This window comes from Delphinapterus leucas, chromosome 6 (genome assembly GCF_059928025.1).
Source record: "Delphinapterus leucas isolate spDelLeu-1000000601 "Yukka" chromosome 6, BTC_Dleu_Yukka2, whole genome shotgun sequence".
NCBI classification, from domain to species: Eukaryota; Metazoa; Chordata; class Mammalia; order Artiodactyla; family Monodontidae; genus Delphinapterus; species Delphinapterus leucas.
Window position 1 is genome coordinate 116,981,755 of NC_143134.1, and position 18,680 is coordinate 117,000,434.

Genomic DNA, 18,680 nt, shown 5'->3' on the forward strand with positions numbered 1-18,680 from the left:
GGAGAAGATTCTTGGACCCGGCGCCCCGGGAGCGCGCGGTGTCCCGGCCGCGCGCGGCGCGTGAGATGAGGGGAAGGGCGTGGCTCTCCCACCAGCCAGGGACCTCCTCGCTTCCAGCCGCATCTCGGCGGGCGGGGCCGAGCCTCCGGGCCGCAGTGCGATTGGCGGAGGCGAGCGGGTGACGCTAACGGCTGGCGCGAGACTCCGCCCCCGTCAGGCCCCGCCCCCCCGCGCGCGCCGGCGGGTCGGCAGCCTCGCTCTGGCTCGCGCCGCGCCCCCGCGCCGAGTCCGCGCGTCAGTCGATCCCGAGCGCGGCTGCAGGGCGGCGGGCTGCAGCTAGCAGAGCGCGCCGACCCGGGGAGGCGGCGGTGTCCGCAGGCGTCGCGTGAGGAGGCTCGGAGCCCAGAGACTCGCGCAGCGCGATGGCCCCCATTGGCCTCAAAGCGGTGGTCGGAGAGAGTAAGTGGAGTCGGGGTCCTCCCCGCAGGCGGCGGCTACGGCTGCCCGGGAAAAGCCGGGCGCCGTACCTGCCTGCAGCGCCCCGGCCTCCGCGCTGGCCTCTCGCCCCGCTTGGCCCGGGGCTCCTGGCTGGGAGGGTCCCGTTATTCCGGCGCCGCCCTCCTCGGAGGGAAGTCCCTCCCGGCCTCCTGCGGCCCGGTCCTCTTCCCTTCTTCCCCAGCTCTTCTCTTCCCGCATTCCTTCCCCTTCCGCCCCCCCACCTTTGCTCCATCCCTTACCCTTCATCCCACCCCTCCCCTCTTCGCCCCATCCCTCTCTTCCCTCTTTACCTCCATCTCCCTCCACCCCCATCGCTCCATCCCTCCCCCTTCACCCCTGGCACCTCATCCCTCCCCCTTCACCTCGCCTTTACCCCCTGCAGCCCATTACCCTCCCCTGCACCCCCATTCTTCACTCCCAGTACCTTCCCCTCATTTCCTCTCTCCTTTTCCTCGCCTTTATTCCCTAAGCTCCTTGATTCCACTCCTTTTCCCGTTCTCCAGTCCCTCCCTCTTTCCCACCCTCCTTCGTGAGTCGTGACGAGCGAGATCCCGGCCTGTGTCCTCCTCCCCCTTCCTCCTCCCTCCCGGGAGCCGGAGCCGCGGTCTCCGGCTGCAGAGACCCACCTGGGAGCGGCTCCGCGCGCCCTGGCTCAGACGCGCCACTCGCCCAGCCTGGGCCACTCCTGGCAGCTGGAGAGAAGCCTGTTTTCCAAAGGCTTGGCTCTGCTGGGCTGAGGCCGCCTCTCTCCTCCTCCCGATCCTGGGTCTTTGCTTCAAGGGCGGGGTCTTATCAGGGTCCTGAACTGTCTTAAATCACCCGGGAGACGAGGAAGGCTTTAGTGTGCGCGGGAGGAGTGGCCCTGCCCAGCACCGCAGTCTGCAGTCTTCCTGTTCGCAGGACTCAGCCGATGCTTGGTTTCGGGCAGTTCCAGCCACTGTTGCAGGGAGGAAATGGTTGTTCGTGGGTTTGGATGAAAGGCTCAACGTAAATGGATTTTAAAAAATGGATGGTGGAGCGTGTGGGCTACAGCGGAGTGAGCTCTGACGGTGGTGATATTTGGAAAACGGCGTCCCCAGTGCTAAATAAGCTTGATGATCTGTGTGGGCAAATAGTGCCTTTTCAATATTTCGGCTGTTTCTTTAACAGAAAATGTGAGAGGATTGCTGTAACTTTCGCTACCTCTTTTGGAATTGAGAGAATTAAAAGTGGACTTTGTGGGAGAGGATAAGAAAGGAAATAGAATAAAAATGGTGGAAATTAGTTTCCTTTCCAATGATTGTCTTATTAGAGCAATTCCTCTTGCTCGCTCTCTCTCTGGTTGTCAAATGTTTTTGACTGTAATGGTCCTTTTGAGGCATCATAATTGTTTCTTCTTCCTTATTCCTTTCGTTGGTATATAGAAAATATTCCCAATTGTACAACCTTATCTTACCTATTACACCAGAAGAAAATTGTTGTAAAAATTGAACCCCCAAATGAGCAAGTTTTTAAAAAAGTGTCCACGATAATTATCACCTGCCTTCCCCATGTGGTAAAGGTTCTGAATCACATACTTTCTATTTTTAAAGGCCAATCGAAGCGTTTAGGGCTGGAAGGACCCATAGGGATCCTTTAATGTCAACACCCTCATTTTACCCTTGGGAAAGAAATGGAGGCTCAGAGCAGTTAAATGACTTGCCAAAATCAGTGTTAATTAATTTTTAAAAAACCTGGTGTCCATTTCCTTGCAGCATTAGTAAAAAGTAACTTTCTTCATTGTTCTAGGTATACCATTTCCTTCCAGTATGCTTTTTAAAGGGTTGTGAAATGTGGATTGTTATGTTACATTCTTTTAAACGTTATATTTGAATAAGGTGCTTTTTAAAACAAAATCCCGAAAACAGGTGTTACAGAAATCACGTTTTTGCATCCTTTTGCCGTGATCCTTGTTCATGCAGGTAGCTCCCCCCAACTTTTAGAAGCAAGTGTCAAAAAAAAAATTAATGTGCAATATGGTCAAAATTTATTTTCTGAAATAAAGCAAAGCCACTGTTTACAAAAATAAAACCAAACCAATTTTACATAAAGTTGGTGAATGTGTGAACAGCATTCTACTTCTATAACAATTGAGTTAGGTATAAATTTTAGAAAAAATATTTTTGCAATTCTTTGTAAGTGACACAAAGAATTCTGTTAATTCTGACTCCTAATTTCGGATGGGGTTTCTAGCTTTGCCTTTTTCCTCTAAAAATAGGAGTAAAACAAAGATGTTTTTTAACCAACACGCACCAGTTTAAATGTCATCTTCACAGCCTGGTCTTCCCGGTCTAAATTAACACCTCATAGTCACTGTTTATCATATTCCCTAATTTAATTTTCTTCCTAGCACTTAAAGTGATCTGAAGTGATATTGTTTCATTTTTTGTTTTTTTGGTTGGTGGGTTTTTTGTCTGTTTGTTTTTGTTTTTTGGTACTTGTTTGATTGTTTCATCCACTTGAATGTTGCTTCCGGGAGAGAATGGTCTTTATCTGATATGTTCATCCCTGTATCCCATACCAAAAACAGTGGCTGGTCATAGTTGGTAGTCAATAAATATTCGTGGAATGAATCAATGTTCTTAAGGATATGATTGAGAGGAAGGTAAATGTAGTTTTTGGCTTCCTGTCACATCTTTCTAAGTTGAGTTTTAGAGTGGCAGTAGGTACAGACACAACAAAAGTAGAGGAGATGGGTGTTAGCTGTTCATTCAACAAAGGTTTGTTCAGAGCCTGGTAGGAATTATGGGGGAATACAGGGACACTAAAATGTGGGACAGTGTCACACTGTTATGACAGACACAGACAATCCTGAGATGCCCTCCCTGTCACTCCCCTGACATACGTAAGGTATAACCAGTGTATTGCACTTCTTTGTGTTGGTCTCCAACTAGACCAGAAGCTCTTTCATGGGAGAGTAGGACCTCATCTTATTCTTAAGTCTGTCTGGTTTTTTTTTTTTTTTAATATGTATACTCCTTTTTTTTCTTTTTCTTCTTTTTAAAATTGGGGTATAGTTGCTTAACAATGTTGTGTTAGTTTCTGCTGTACAGCGGAGTGAATCAGCTATATGCATACATATCCCCTCTTTTTTCTTCCCATTTAGGTCACCACAGAGCATTGAGTAGAGTTCCCTGTGGTATACAGCAGGTTCTCATTAGTTATCTATTTTATACATATTACTATATATATGTCAATCTCAATCTCCCAATTCATCCCACCCCCGCCTTTCCCCCCTTGGTGTCCATATGTTTCTTCTCTACATCTGTGTCTCTATTTCTGCCTTGCAAACAGGTTCATCTGCACCATTTTCCTAGATTCCTAGATTCCACATATGTGCGTTAAGATACGATATTTGTTTTTCTGTTAAGTCTGTCTTTAGTGTGAGAGTTAGTGCTTAAATGTTGGATGAATGACTTAATCTTTATGTATAGCGATTCAGAGAATGGGCTCTGGATTTGAACTAGCTGGGATAAAATTCTGATCTACCACTATTAGCTGTGTGACTTTGGTAAATAATGGAACCCTTTTGTGCTTCAATTTCTTTATCTATAAAATGGGTAATAATAGCACCTACCTTATGTGGTTCTATGAGTATTAAATGAGGTAATGCAGATATAGCGTCTGATACAGTTCTTGACACACAGTAAATTCAGTCAATATTATCATTATGAAAAGATCAACAAAGAGGTTCAGTACAAATGTTAGAGGATTTCAAGAAGAGATAGAATACTTCTTTCCTGGGGGGGCCAGGATTTTGGGGGAGAAAGTGGAGTCTTCGGTAAACTTCTTGAACGAGGTGCAAATGAGCTGGAAAATGGATGATTTGTAACCTGACCCAGCTTCTGTTTCCAGTTCTACTCATTTCTTCACTTATTTTTTCTTTATTTTCTTTCTATAAAATGTAGTTTTTTTTCTTTTCTTTTCTTTTTTTTCTGCTGTCGACTTTGCAAAGAGATTGTAAGAGAAAGGAGAATTTCATTTATTTTTTATTTATTTATTTATTTATTTGCGGTACGTGGGCCTCTCACTGTTGTGGCCTCTCCCGTTGCGGAGCACAGGCTCCGGACGCGCAGGCTCAGCGGCCATGGCCCACGGGCCTAGCCGCTCCGCAGCATGTGGGATCTTCCCGGACCGGGGCACGAACCCGCGTCCCCTGCATCGGCAGGCGGACTCTGAACCACTGCGCCACCAGGGAAGCCCGAGAATTTCATTTTTTTAAAATAATTTTTGAATTTTATTTTATTTATTTTTTTATACAGCAGGCTCTTATTAGTCATCAATTTTCATTTATTTTAAATTTTAGAATTTCACTTATTTTTTTATGCAGATTCTTATTAGTTATTTTTTTTTTTGCGGTACGCGGGCCTCTCACTACCGTGGCCTCTCCCGTTGCAGAGCACAGGCTCCGGACGCGCAGGCCCAGCGGCCATGGCTCACCGGCCCAGCCGCTCAGCGGCATGTCGGATCTTCCCGGACCAGGGCACGAACCTGTGTCCCTGCATCGGCAGGTGGACTCCCAACCACTGCACCACCCCTAGTTATCCATTTTATACATATTAGTGTATATATCTCAGTCTCAATCTCGAGAATTTCATTTTTTTCGAGGCATTGTTTTATCTAGTTTATGTTAATGGATGATGTTTCAATTATGTAAATCCATGTTGTAATCCAAAATTTACTCGTTCCCTGAAGTTTTGTCAGTGTGTTTCAAAGATGCAAGGATTACAAAATTTACTGTTTTTCTTGTTTCCTCGCTGTTAGCAGTTTCTCCTCATGTTAGTTTATAAGAATCACATTCTTTTGGAAAAGAATGTAGTTTCAATTTGTGTATTAAATATATTACATACCTTTTTCAGATGGAGCCCTGGGTCATAGGATGTTTCAGAAGTTGAGAGGACACCTAGATTGAAGCAGTTTTCATTCATTCTTACACTTTTTTTTTTTTAAAGAAACTTTAGTTAGCATACAGATAATTTAAGTGTTATATTTTGAAATATATTAAATACATGTTGCATTTTTTCATTTCTAAATTAAGGTATAATTTGCATAAGTAAAATTTACCCTTTTTAGTGAACAGTTCTTCAAATTTCAGCCATTACATACAGTCATATAGTCACTACCATAATCAAAATACAGAACAGGTCATCATCCCCCAAATTCCCTTGTACAGCCCCTTTATGGTCATCCTGCCCTCCCACCCCCAGGCCCTGGCAACCACTGAACTGTTTTCTGTTCCTATATGTTTGCCTTTTCCAGAATGTCATTATCAATGGAATCACAGTATGTAGCTTTTTGAATGTGCCTTCTTTAAATTAGCATAATGCATTTGACAATCATCCATGTTGCATATATCTGTAGTTTGTCCCTTCTCATTGCCAACTACTCTTCTGTTGTATGAACGTACTACAGTTTCTCCATTCCCCAGCTAAAGGGCATTTGAGTTATTCACTTTCTGGGCAATGGCAAATGCTTCTATAACGCTTCTAGAAGCAGTCACAGGTTTTGTGTGAACATATCACTTGGATATGTAAATACCTAGGAGTGGGATTAATGGGTTGTATGATATGATAAGTGTGTGTTTAACTTTATAAGAAACTGTCAAATTGTTTTCCAGAGTGGCTATACCATTTTACATTTTTCACCAGCATCCTTGTTAGTCCTTGGTATTGTCAGTTTAAAAAATTTTAGCAATTCTCAGAGGTAGTGGTGTCTTATGATTTTAATTTGCATTTTCCTAATGACTAATAGTGTTAAGCATTTTTTCATGTGTTTATTTGCCATCTGTGTATCTTCTTTGGTGAAATGTCCAAATCTTTTGCATATTTTTTATTGGATTGTCTGTTTTCTTATTATTTTAGTTTTGAGAGGTCTTTATGTATTCTGGGTACATTTCTTTCATCAGATATGTGAATTACAAATATTTTCTCACAGTTTGTGACTTGTCTTTTCATTTTATTAACAGTATTTTTTTTTTTTTTTTTTTGGGGTACGCGGGCCTCTCACTGTTGTGGCCTCTCGCGTTGCGGAGCACAGGCTCCGGACGCACAGGCTCAGCGGCAATGGCTCACGGGCCCAGCCGCTCCGCGGCATGTGGGATCTTCCCGGACCGGGGCACGAACCCACGTCCCCTGCATCGGCAGGCAGACTCTCAACCACTGCGCCACCAGGGAAGCCCAACAGTATTTTTCTTTCTTTTTTTTCAACAGTATTTTTCAAAGAGCAGAACTTCTTAATTTTTATGAAGTCCAATTTATCAATTTTTTCTTTTATGGATTGTACTTTTGGTATCCTATCTAAGAAATCTCTGCCTAACCCAAGTTCACAAAAATTTTCTATGTTTTTTTTTTTTCCTGTGTTTTCATCTAGATGTTTTATAGTTTTAGGCTTTATATTTAGTCTTTGATCCATTTTGAGTTAATTTTATATATTGTGAGCTATGATCAAAGTTCATTTTTGTATATACGTAAATTTTTTTGTTTGTGAGTGTCTATTTGTTCCAGCACCATTTGTTGAAAAGACTGTCCTTTTCCCCCATTGAACTGTTTTTGTTCTTTGTTGAGAATCAATTGACCATCTTTGGGTGGGTCTATTTTTGGACTCCCTGTTCTATTTCTTGACCTATATGTATGCTTTCACTAACGCTCATTCTGACTCAATTACTGTAGCTTTAAAGTAAGACTGGAAACCGGATATTGTGAGTCCTCCAGCTTTGTTTTTCTTTTTCAAAATTGTTTTGCTTCTTTTGGTTCATTTGCTTTTCCATATAAATTTTAGAATGAGCTTGTCAATATCTATTTAAAAAATTCCTCTGGGATTCTGTTTGGAATTGTCTTGAATCTTTAGATTGGTTTGGGGAGAATTGACGTTTTAACAAATTTACTTTTAATATTCTAGTTTCTTTGCTGTATTGCAATGTGAAAATAAAAATTCTTAACTTCACAAATAAGGGAGCAACTGTATGATAAGGAGAATTGCAGATAGTTTAGCAAGGTTGCAGGACACAATGTCAATTTACAGAAATATATTGTATTTCTATATCCTATCAATGAACAATTAGAAATTGAAATCTAAAATAGTATCATTTATAGTAGAACAAAAACCATGAAATACTTGGGTGTAAATCTAAAAGAATGTGTTCTAGATCTGTGTGCTGAAAGTTACAAAATACTGATGAAGGTTAGCAGAGCTTAAATAAATGCAGAGATATACTATGTTCATGGATTGGAGGAATTTATGTTATACTTATTTTTGAAACGTGTTTTCAGTTCTCTTGGTTAGATACCTAGGAATAGAATTGCTGGGACATATGGTAATTAACTTTCTGAGGAACTGCCAAACAGTTTTCCAAAGTGAGTGCACCATTGTACATTCCCACCAGCAGTGTATGAGGGCTCCTATTTCATAATATCCTTACCAGCACTTTTTGTTATCTGTCTTTTTGATTATAGCCATCCTAGTGGGTGTGAAGTGGTATCCCATTGCGGTTTTGACTTGCATTTCCTTAACAGCTAGTGATGTTGAGCATTTTTTCATGTGCTTATTGACCATTTGTATATATTCTTTGGAGAGATGTCTACACAAACCCTTTGCCCATTTTTATTTATTTAAAAATTTATTTATTTATTTATTTATATTTTTATTTATGGCTGCATTGGGTCTTCGTTGCTGTGCGCGGGCTTTCTCTAGTTACGGCGAGTGGAGGCTACTCTTTGTTGTGGTGCACATGATTCTCATTGTGGTGGCTCCTCTTGTTGCAGAGCACGGGCTCAAGGCATGTGGGCTCAGTAGTTGTGGCTCGCGGGCTCTAGGTGCATGGGCTTCAGTAGTTGTGGCATGTGGGCTCTAGAGTGCAGACTCAGTAGTTGTGGTGCACAGGCTTAGTTGCTCCGTGGCATGTGGGATCTTCCTGGACCAGGGCTCAAACCCGTGTCCCCTTCATTGGCAGGCAGATTCTTAACCACCGTGCCACCAGGGAAGCCCTTTTCTGTGTACTTTTAATAAAAACTACTTATTCTTGTTATAACTCTCATCCTGTGTCCTTTTAGACAATTCATTTATATTTTAAAAATTGTTTCTGAATGGTCACATTGTATCTTCATTCCTAGTTTATTAATTAAAAGTATCATATTTTTGAAACACCTCACTTTTCAAAAGGATTCTAATATGGTAGTCTTACAGTTAATAAAAATAATTTGTTAGTTATAATTGTGATGAGAATTACAAAGGAATGATACAGGGCACTAGTCTGGTGTAGGCCTGGGGAGGTTAGAGAAAGCTTCCCTAAGGAAGTTGACATCCAAATTACTTCCTTTTAGTTCCAGCTTACTAAGAGTTTTTGTTTTGTTTTTAAAACCAGGCTTAGCTACTGGTTTAGTTTCTTTTGAAACGATCGTATAGTTTTTCTTATTTAATCTAGTAATGTAATATAATTAATTAATTATAATATTGAGCAATCATTCATTGCATTTCTGAGATAAACTTTCTTGTTAGACATGCAGTATTCTTTTTCAGTGTTATTAAATTCTACTTATTATTTTTACGTTTATATTCATTAGCACTGGAGCCTTCTTGCTGTTCTTTGATCATTCCAAGTATGTTCCCACCTCAGGAACCTTTGTTGTTACCTATGTCTGAAATGTTCTTCCTTCAGATATCTGCATGCTTGTTCCCTTAATTCCTTTAGGTCTCTGGTCAAATGCCACCTCACCAGTGAGATCTCCTCTGACTACTTTATATAAAATTGAAATTCCCCCTACTTTCTCATCCCCCTCACCATGTCAAATCTGACATTTCATACTTACTGTTTTCTTTGTTTTTTTTTTTTATCTCGGTCTCCACCAGCAAAATGTAAGCTCCGTGAGAGCATAGCCTTTGTTTTGTTCACTTCTGTATCCCCAGCACCTAGAACAATGGTGGTACATAGTGGGCACTCAAGAAATATTTGGAATGAACAGTTGAATCCTATGTATTTTATATATATGTGTGTGTGTGTATATGTGTGTGTGTGTGTGTGTGTATAATTCCTCTCTCCCGTCTTTTTCAGATCTTCTGCATCAGAATTTGTCTCTCCTTAAATGAATTGGGAAGTTTATCTTTTTGCATGTTCCAGAATAGATCAAATAACATAGACATTCCTTTCCCTGAATGTTAAGAATGATTTTTCCATAAAACTATTTGAATTTGTTGCTTTTGGGGGAGGAAGAGGATAAATATTTGACAGTCTTTTAAATTTATTTGATTACGATTTATTTATTCAGTCTTTCTTCAGCTTCTTGAATCAATTTTGGCAATTTATATTTTCTTATAAAATAGGCCTTTCAACCTAAAATTTTCAAATTTATTAACTTTAAATTAGATTTGTGTAATTTAAAAAGTATCTTCTGCATCAGTAGTTGTGATCTCTTTTCTCATTCTACCCTGTTAGTATTATTATTTTCATGGAAGTACTTGGTAGTGATTTGTCTATTTTAATTGTCTTTTAAAAAACTCAGTTTCTTCCTTCTGTGGGGGGTTGTGTGTGTGTGTGTTCTTATTCTAATTTCTTGAATCAAATGCTTGGTTAACTTTTTTCTAATAAAAGCATCTAAGGATATGAGTTGTCATTTGAGTACAGCTTTGGTTGAATCCCAGAGGCTCTCCACCCTCCCCTCTCCACTGACCCCTGTAGTTTTTTAATATGCAGTATTCTTGTCGTTTATTTCTAAACACAGTCTTCGTTGTTTTGGACTGTCACTCTTATGATAGGGTGATAAGTAGTTAAATTTGGGATAAAATTTCGATGAGAAGCAGTTTGCGACTCGGGGATCATCCATATGTCACCCATCAGGTGTAAGAGAGCATATCTACCACAGGATCCAAAAAGGGCTTTTTGAATATGCACTAAAAGATTTTCCCTCTGGTGTTTTTGGCACATAGCACCTCTTAGACAAACAGGGGTTTGGCTGCTAATGAAGAATCTTTTCTTTAGTGGAGTAGTCAGGCCAAATTGTGAAGTTATCACTGGCAACTCAACAGCCATAAATCGTGAACCCCAGTCCTGTGGCTCGTGAACCCCAGTCCTGTGGCTCGCCTCTGTGAGAAGTGCTTGGAGAATCCCCAAGGCGATCCTCTGATTTGATTGCTTCAATCAGTTTCTCCTGTGAAGGGCTGTTGCTAGCACTGAAGTTAGGGCGAGATAGCCAAGACTTCATCTGAATTGCAGCAAGTATGAGTTTTACTTGCTTTTTGTCCCCAGGCTTTTTTTTACTATTATTATTACTTTTTGCGGTACGCAGGCCTCTCACTGTTGTGGCCTCTCCCGTTGCGGAGCACAGGCTCCGGACGCGCAGGCTCAGCGGCCATGGCTCACGGGCCCAGCCGCTCCGCGGCATGTGGGATCCTCCCAGACCGGGGCACGAACCCGCGTCCCCTGCATTGGCAGGCGGACTCTCAACCACTGCGCCACCAGGGAAGCCCCCCAGGCTTTTTTTTTTAATTAAAAAAAAAAAGCGCGAAGCAGTGTTGTGGAGTGGAAAGAGTTCTAGGCTAGAAGTCAGAACATCCAGCTGACAGTCCCAGTTCCAACCCCTAGTGGCTGGGTGACCTGGACATGTTAGTTAACATCTTTTTCAGTTGGAAATTCTAATCCCAGCATCACAGAATTCTTTGAAGGCTTGCATTAAATAATAATCAAAAAAATTGCTCAGAAAACAATGAGTCATTATAAGGAGTTATTATCATTTTACAGATATAATTACCGAGATAAGTTTGTCTGCTCAAGGTTATGAGTAAGTCCTTAGCAGAGTGGAGGAAACAAATCGCTCACAGCTTTGATAGACACAGGATCTAGTAATCACCAGATAACAGCCAGCTGTTGCCCGCTCAGTGCTCTTTGGGAAAGTTTGCGTTGGTTAAAACAAAGCAATTTGCTTCTGATATACACCGATCTGATCTTAATATATGTCTTTGGGGATCCAAAGTAAGAATAACTGCTAATGGCTCAAATTGCAAGCTCTCACAGGGCAGATCTCCAATATTCCTTTCTTTCTGTTTCTTATATGCTGATGGTATTTCACTTTAAATGTCTACTAATGATTTGGCCTAACAGCTGACCTCGTAGGAAGTAAATGAGATATTAAGTAATTATTGCACTAGGAAAGCCTATTTTATTCTTGGGAGCTAAAAAATTTAGAGAGATGTGGAGAAAAGTAGAGAAAAACAAACAATTTTTTAAAAAAAATCATTGGAGCCTAGCTGTGAAGAGACGGGTTTGAATCAGAGTCTCCAGCAGTCACTCCTTGTTTGGAGGACTTCTGAGATGCCAGAGAAACCCAGGACCATACATTATGGCTTGTTTCCGTCTCAGCATGCTTTGGTGGGTTCTGAGACCAAGGGTTTTGTTCATTTAGCCAACGTTTATGCGGTCATTCCTATGTGCGAGAAGCTGTGCGGGAATGGTGTATAAGGAGACCTGGTCCCAGTGGGATTCAGACAGGCAGTGGTAATACATTGCCGTAAGTGCCCTGAGAGGGGCACTATGGTGTGGTGATGTCGGAGCACGTGGTGGAGGCCCCACCCCACAAGGCCTGGGTACTGAGGGAGGCTGAGGGAGACCCGGAGGATGTGGAGAAGCTGGCCAAGAGGAGGGTGGTGGTGATGGGGCATAGGGGACAGTAAGTCACATAGAGAAATATCCAGGCTTGGCAAGAAAATGAGAAGGCTGGAGCCTGGCTGGAGCTGGGGGCCAAGGGAGTATGCACAGAGAAGTTGGAGAGGTGCTCGGGGCTTTCCTGTGCTTGTGAAGGAACTTTATCCCTATTCCAGGAGCACTGGGACACCACTGAAGGCTTTAAGTCAGGGAGAGACATGGCTTAGAAAGACCTCTGGCTGCTGTGTGGAGGCTGGATGGAGGGTTCAATTAGGAGCTATGGTGGTGGTCCAGGCTGGAGGTGGTGGCGGGGGGATGGAGAAGTAGCGGCAGGTGGCGAGAAGTAAAGTGACTTGAAGGAGTCTTCAGAGGTAGAAGTGTCAGGTTATGGTGATTGATTGGATGCAGAGGGTGAGGAGAAGGAGTTGGGGAAGATTCCCACTTTTCCGGCTTTGATGACCTATTGGAAGGCCGCAACATTCACTGAAACATGAAAGAAGGAGCAGAAGCAGGTTTGCTGGGGAACGTTTCCTTTTGCAGGCGTTGTGCTTCTGGTGCCTATGGACTGTCTAAGGGCAGATGTGCAGGAGGTCTGGGATAGAGATTAGGGTTGGGGCATCATCAGGTGTTGGAAAGAGTCAAGAGTGGGTTGGGGGCTTCCCTGGTGGCGCAGTGGTTAAGAATCTGCCTGCCAATGCAGGGGACACGGGTTCAAGCCCTGGACCGGGAAGATCCCACATGCCGTGGAGCAGCTAAGCCCATGAGCCACAACTACTGAAGCCCACGTGCCTAGGGCCCGTGCTCTGCAACAAGAGAAGCCACTGCAATGAGAAGCCCACGCACCGCAACAAAGAGTAACCCCCACTTGCCAGAACTAGAGAAAGCCTGCGTGCAGCAGTGAAGACCCAATGCAGCCAAAAATTAAATAAAATTAAGAAAAAAAAAAAGAGTGGGTCAGATCACAGAGGAGAGGGTGCAGGGTGAGAAGGCCTGGGTTCACCCCTGAGGGACACAGACATTTACAGCCAGGTACAGGAAGAGAAGCCAGCAGGTTTGAGAGTCAGGAGGGAAAGGAGGCTAGCAGAGCAGTGTCTACGATTTTGTGGCTCCCAGGGTCCACCCTCAAATCATCCCAAAGCAAGCCTGAGCCTTCACTCAGTGATGAGTCTCCAGTCTCTAGGCTGGGGGGCTTGGCAGTTGGAAACTTTTCAGGACTTACTCTTGCTGTGGTGTTTCCCCTGTGTCTTAAAGTCAGTCCTTGCCTGTTTGAACCTTGTTGTTCAGGATCGTTTTGAGGAGGAAAGAGGAAATGATTATAGCCACTCATAGTGCAAGGCTCTGAGGATTTCAGGTATCATGCTGTGTCAAGAGGCCATCAAATCGGTGGGGGTAGGGTTGTGGTGTGACGGATTGGGAGATTGGGACTGACAGATATACACTACTACGGATGTATCCATAAAGTAGATAACTAATGAGAACAGACTGTATAGCACAGGGAACTCTACTCAGTGCTCTGTGGTGACCTAAACGGGAAGGAAATCCAAGGAAGAGGGGATATCTGTATACATGTGGCTGATTCACTTTGCTGTACACCAGAAACTAACACAACATTGTAAAGCAACTATACTCCAATTAAAAAAAAAAAAAGATGCCATCAAATCATAGAATCTTCAGTCTGGGAAGAATTGTAGGAGCATCTAGTCCAGCCTCATCCGGAGCAGGAAGTAGGTTGTACTAGTCTGCTGGATGAATGGCATTGGCAGATCTTCCTTCTCCATGGCTGTTGGGGACAAGCAGTATTATTTTTATGTTCTGTGTCAGCGTAGATTCACAATGGGATAAGCTGTTAGGAGTGTTACAATGGTAAGGGCGGGAAGGCTGCTTGTACTGTGTTTAGAGGGAGCTCAGGACTTCCCAGCTAATTCTAATCCAGTCTCAGATGATCCTCATGAACTTTCCTTAATGGCAGTAGGAACAAAGCTGCTTCTGTTTGGCAGCTGAGGGGGAAAGGAAGAACCTTTACACTTAGATGATCTTCAGAGCCCCTACTCTGGCAGTGACAGGGTGAAGAGGGCTCGCTGACCTTCTCTCGTAGTTTTTCTTCACCCATCTTCTGAGCGTTGGCGTAGCCAGGAGTTGAAGCAAAGAGGCCTTTCCCTGGTCTCTGGACACATCAATATTGTTGGTACTAGTTGCTAGGGATTTGAAGAAAATAAAACATTGGCTCTGAACAAGAGTCCCCCCTGCTCCCTGTGAATTTCACACTATAGGCTTTTAACAATAGACTACTGTGAGGTGAACCCCTTAAAATTACTCAGTCGACAGATCTCATCATCTTTTGGATAAAAGTACTTCAGGATTTTAAGATGAGGCAATCATGTGGCCACCAAGAGTTTTCTGGTTTGCTTTCCCTCACATAATCTTGGGGAAAGGGGTCACCTTGAACTTTACTGTTTTGACTGCATCATGGGGTGTCCTCTGTCTCCTTCTCCTACTTACCGTTTAAGGACTTTGAAACTCTAGTTAGAGTAATAAGCTTTTTCGAGCTTTCGCTGAGACTGAAAGATCTGGTTGGTTTCTCATAGAGAGGTAATACTCATTCTTCCTCTGCCCCCCAATCCGTTATTAAGAAAAATTTCCAACATACTGGAAAGTTGAAAGAATAGTGTAATGATTACCCACCTATCTTCTACCTAGATTTCACAATGGTTAACTTCTTGCCATCTTTGTTTTTATCTCTCTACACAAATGCTTTTTATTAAAGGTTAGGGTTACAAGTTAGACATTGCAGAAGAAAAAATTAGTGAACTTGAAGTCAAAGCAATAGAAACTATTCAGAGTGAAACATAGAAAAAAGATTGGGGGAGTAAAAACGAGAGTATCAGCAAGATGTGAGACAACGTCAAGGAGCCTAATATATATAAAGGTGAAAAGAATGAGGGGGGGTCAGAAACAATATTTGAAAAAATATTAGCTGAACATTTTCCAAATTTGATGAAAACTATAAACTCTTAGATCGAAGAATTCCAACGAACCCCAAGCATAAGCAACATGAAGAAATCTACACCAAGACACATCATAACCAAAACTGCTTAAAAGCAGTGATAAAAAGCAAAATGCTTAATGAGCCAGAGAGCAAAGACACATTATATACAGAACAGAGATAAAGATGGCAGCACATTTCTTGTCAGAAACAATGTAAGCTCGAAGGCAGCAGAGCACTGTCTTTAAAAGACTGAAAGATTAAATATTAGCATAGAATTTTATACGCAGAGAATATAGCCCTCAGCAACAAAGCAAGATAAACACTTTCAAAAAAGTTGAAAGAATTCATCACCAGCAGATCTGCACTACATGAAATGAGGCCACAGGGAAACCTGGTTCTATGCAACAGAATAATGAGCCCTGGACATGGTAAACATGTGGTAAAAATAAAGCCACGTTCCTGCAGAGACTGGCAGTTTTCCTCTAGTGCATCCCCAGGACCCTGGACTTCCATTCACCATCCTCCTGGGATTTTTCTCACCTCTCTTGTTTTGAATTGTCCTGTCTCTTGTATTTTGTGTCTTCCTTTCTTGGTTTACTCTCTCCTGTTTTGGTGGAGCTCATCTCCCAGGAGCTTCTGAGAAAAGGGAAGTAATTTTATTGAGACCTTGCATGTCTGAAAATATCTATTTTACCCTCATATTTCATTGACGGTTTGGAGGAGTGTAGAATTCTACATTGGAAATTGTTTGCGTTTAGAATTTTGAAGACACGGCTCTACTGTCATCTTAATTTCCAGTGTTGCCTTTGAGAAGTTTTTGAAGCCATTGGGTTCCTGATCTTTTGTACATATCCCATGTTGTCCCCTCTGAAACTTTCACTCTGTCCCCAGTGTTCTGTACTTTCATGGTAATTTGCCTTGGTATTTGTCTGTTCTTATCCATTGTGCAAGACCAGGTTCAGGAAACTTTTTCTATAAAGGGCCCTGTGTTTAAATACTTTAGTTTTTGTGGTTCATATATGATCTCTGCCACTTCTTCTTTTTTCCCACCCCTTTAAAAGTGTAAAGGTCTGTACAGAAACAGGCGGCAGGCTGAATTTAGCCCATGGGCCACAGTTTGCTGGATATTCACTGGGCCCCTTCAGTTTAGCAACTTATGCTGTTTACTTCTGGGAACATTTCTTAAATAATTTCACAATGATTTCTTCTCCTCAGTTTTCTCTTGGCGGAATTCCTACTATTCAGATGTTGAACCTCTTGGACTGGTCCTCTGATTTTCTTATCTTTTCTCTTCAGTTATTTTTCTCTTTGGCTGTTTGCTGTGTTTTCCAGATTTCCTCAGCTTTATCTTCCAACCCTTCTATTTAATTTAATTTTATACATTTTTTGTTTATTTTTTCAACCAACATTTCCAAAAATGATAAATCTTTCCCCTGCTCCTTTCGTGAATAAATGACCTGTCAACCCAGAAGTCTGTCCTGTTGCCTGTCTCTTTTTCACCCTTGAATTTTTTTTAATTTATTTTTTGTTGAGGTAACATTGGTTTATAGCATTATATAAGTTTCATGTGTACAACACTATGTTTCTGCCTCTGTGTACCCCACAGCATGCTCACCACCAAAAATTGAGTTTCGGGACTTTCCTGGTGGCACAGGGGTTAAGAATCCGCCCGCCAATGCAGGGGACATGGGTTCCATCCCTGGTCCAGGAAGATCCCACGTGCCATGGAGCAACTAAGCCTGTGTGCCACAACTACTAAGCCTGTGCTCTAGAGCCCGTGAGCCACAAGTACTGAGCCCATGTGCCACAACTGTTGAAGCTTGCACGCCTAGAGCCTGTACTCCACAACAAGAGAAGCCACCGCAATGAGAAGCCCGTGCACCGCAACGGAGAGTAGCTCCCGATCACCACAACTAGAGAAAGCCCTCGTGCAGCAGTGAAGACTCAATGCAGCCAAAAATTAAAAAAATAAAATAAAAAAAATTTAGAGTCCATCTGTTACCCTACAGTTGATCCTCTTTGCCCATTTTGCCCTCCTCCCTCCCACCCCTTCCCCTCTGCTAACCACTACTCTGTTCTCTGTATCTACATGTTTGTTTTTGTTTGGTTTGGTTTGTTCATTTATTTTGTTTGTTTCTTATATTCCTCCTATGAGTGAAGTCATACAGTATTTGTCTTTTTCCATCTAACTTAGTTTACTTAGCATAATAAACTCAAGGTCCATCCATGTTGTCACAAATGGCAAGATTTCATCTTTTGTTATGGTTGAATAGTATTCCATTGTATATATATACCACATCTTCCTTTTCTGTTTGTTTGTTTTTGAATTTTATTTATTTATTTTTTGGCTGCGTTGGGTCTTCATTGCTGCACGCAGGCTTTCTCTAGTTGCGGCGAGCAGGGGCTACTCTTCGTTGCGGTGTGTGGGCTTCTCATTGCGGTGGCTTCTCTTGTTGCGGAGCACAGGCTCTAGGCATGCGGGCTTCAGTAGTTGCAGCATGCGGGCTCAGTAGTCGCGGCACACGGGCCCTAGAGCACGCAACCTTCAGTAGTTGCAGTGCGTGGGCTCAGTAGTTGTGGCGCGTGGGCTCAGTAGCTGTGGCACATGGGCTCAGTAGTTGTGGCACACAGGCTTAGCTGCTCCATGGCATGTGGGATCTTCCCAGACCAGGGATTGAACCTGTGTCCCCTGCATTGGCAGGCAGATTCTTAATTTTATTTTTTTTAATTAGTTTTTATTGGAGTATAGTTGATTAATCACATCTTCTTTATACATTCATCTGTTAATAGAGTGGACACTTACGTTGTTTCCATATCTTGGCTATTGTAAATAATGCTGTTATTGAACTTGGGGGTGCATATATCTTTTTGAATTAGCATTTTTGTATCCTTTGATTAAATACCCAGAAGTGGAATAGCTAGATCATATAATACAAACATGGACACCAGGGGGGAAAGTGGCCGGGGGGTGCTGGCGTGATGAATTGGGAGACTGGGATTGACATATATACACTAATATGTATAAAACGGATAACTAATAAGGACCTGCTGTATAAATAAATAAATAAAATAAAATTCAAAAATTTAAAAAAACCAAAAGGAACTCTAGGTGAGAGGAAAGAAACAAGCAGAAGTAAGAGGTCATTAGTGGGGATTGACTTTAAAATGAATGGGGCTTGGATTAATGAGTTTTTATTGCATTGGTTTGATGCTAACATAGAATGTATATTAAGGGAAACATGAGCCATGAATGGATATGACTTATGCAAATTTTAAAAACCATCATTTCACTATTATAGAGCTTTTAAACGTAAAAAAAAAAATTGGAGGAGAGGCAATTCTTATAGTGTCAAAGAACTTGAAAAAAAAGTTAAGGTTTATATTTAACTGAAAAATATAAATATATCAAAATATTCCATAGAAGAGAATTCAGTGTTACTTAGCAGTAGACTCCCAAGGATAAATACTTTTTAAATATTCAAAAAAAAATACCCAGAAGTGGAATAACTGGATCATATAATAGTTGTATTCTTAATATTAAATATGAAT

General features: G+C 42.1%; 1 protein-coding gene across 2 annotated transcripts in view; it reads left to right on the forward strand.

The window, feature by feature from the left end:
• The first annotated feature begins 264 nt into the window (after nt 1-264).
• STXBP1 (syntaxin binding protein 1) overlaps nt 265-18,680 on the forward strand; it is a 70,422-nt gene continuing 52,006 nt past the window's right edge. Inside the window, exon 1 of one of the 2 annotated variants that reach the window (XM_089913774.1) lies at nt 265-459. Coding sequence is in view for 1 of the 2 variants with exons in the window: in XM_022578677.2 (XP_022434385.1) it covers nt 423-459 (37 nt within the window). In the remaining variant the exon portion in view is untranslated. The remainder of the gene's footprint in view (nt 460-18,680) is intronic. The other variant, XM_022578677.2, reaches the window with a different exon arrangement.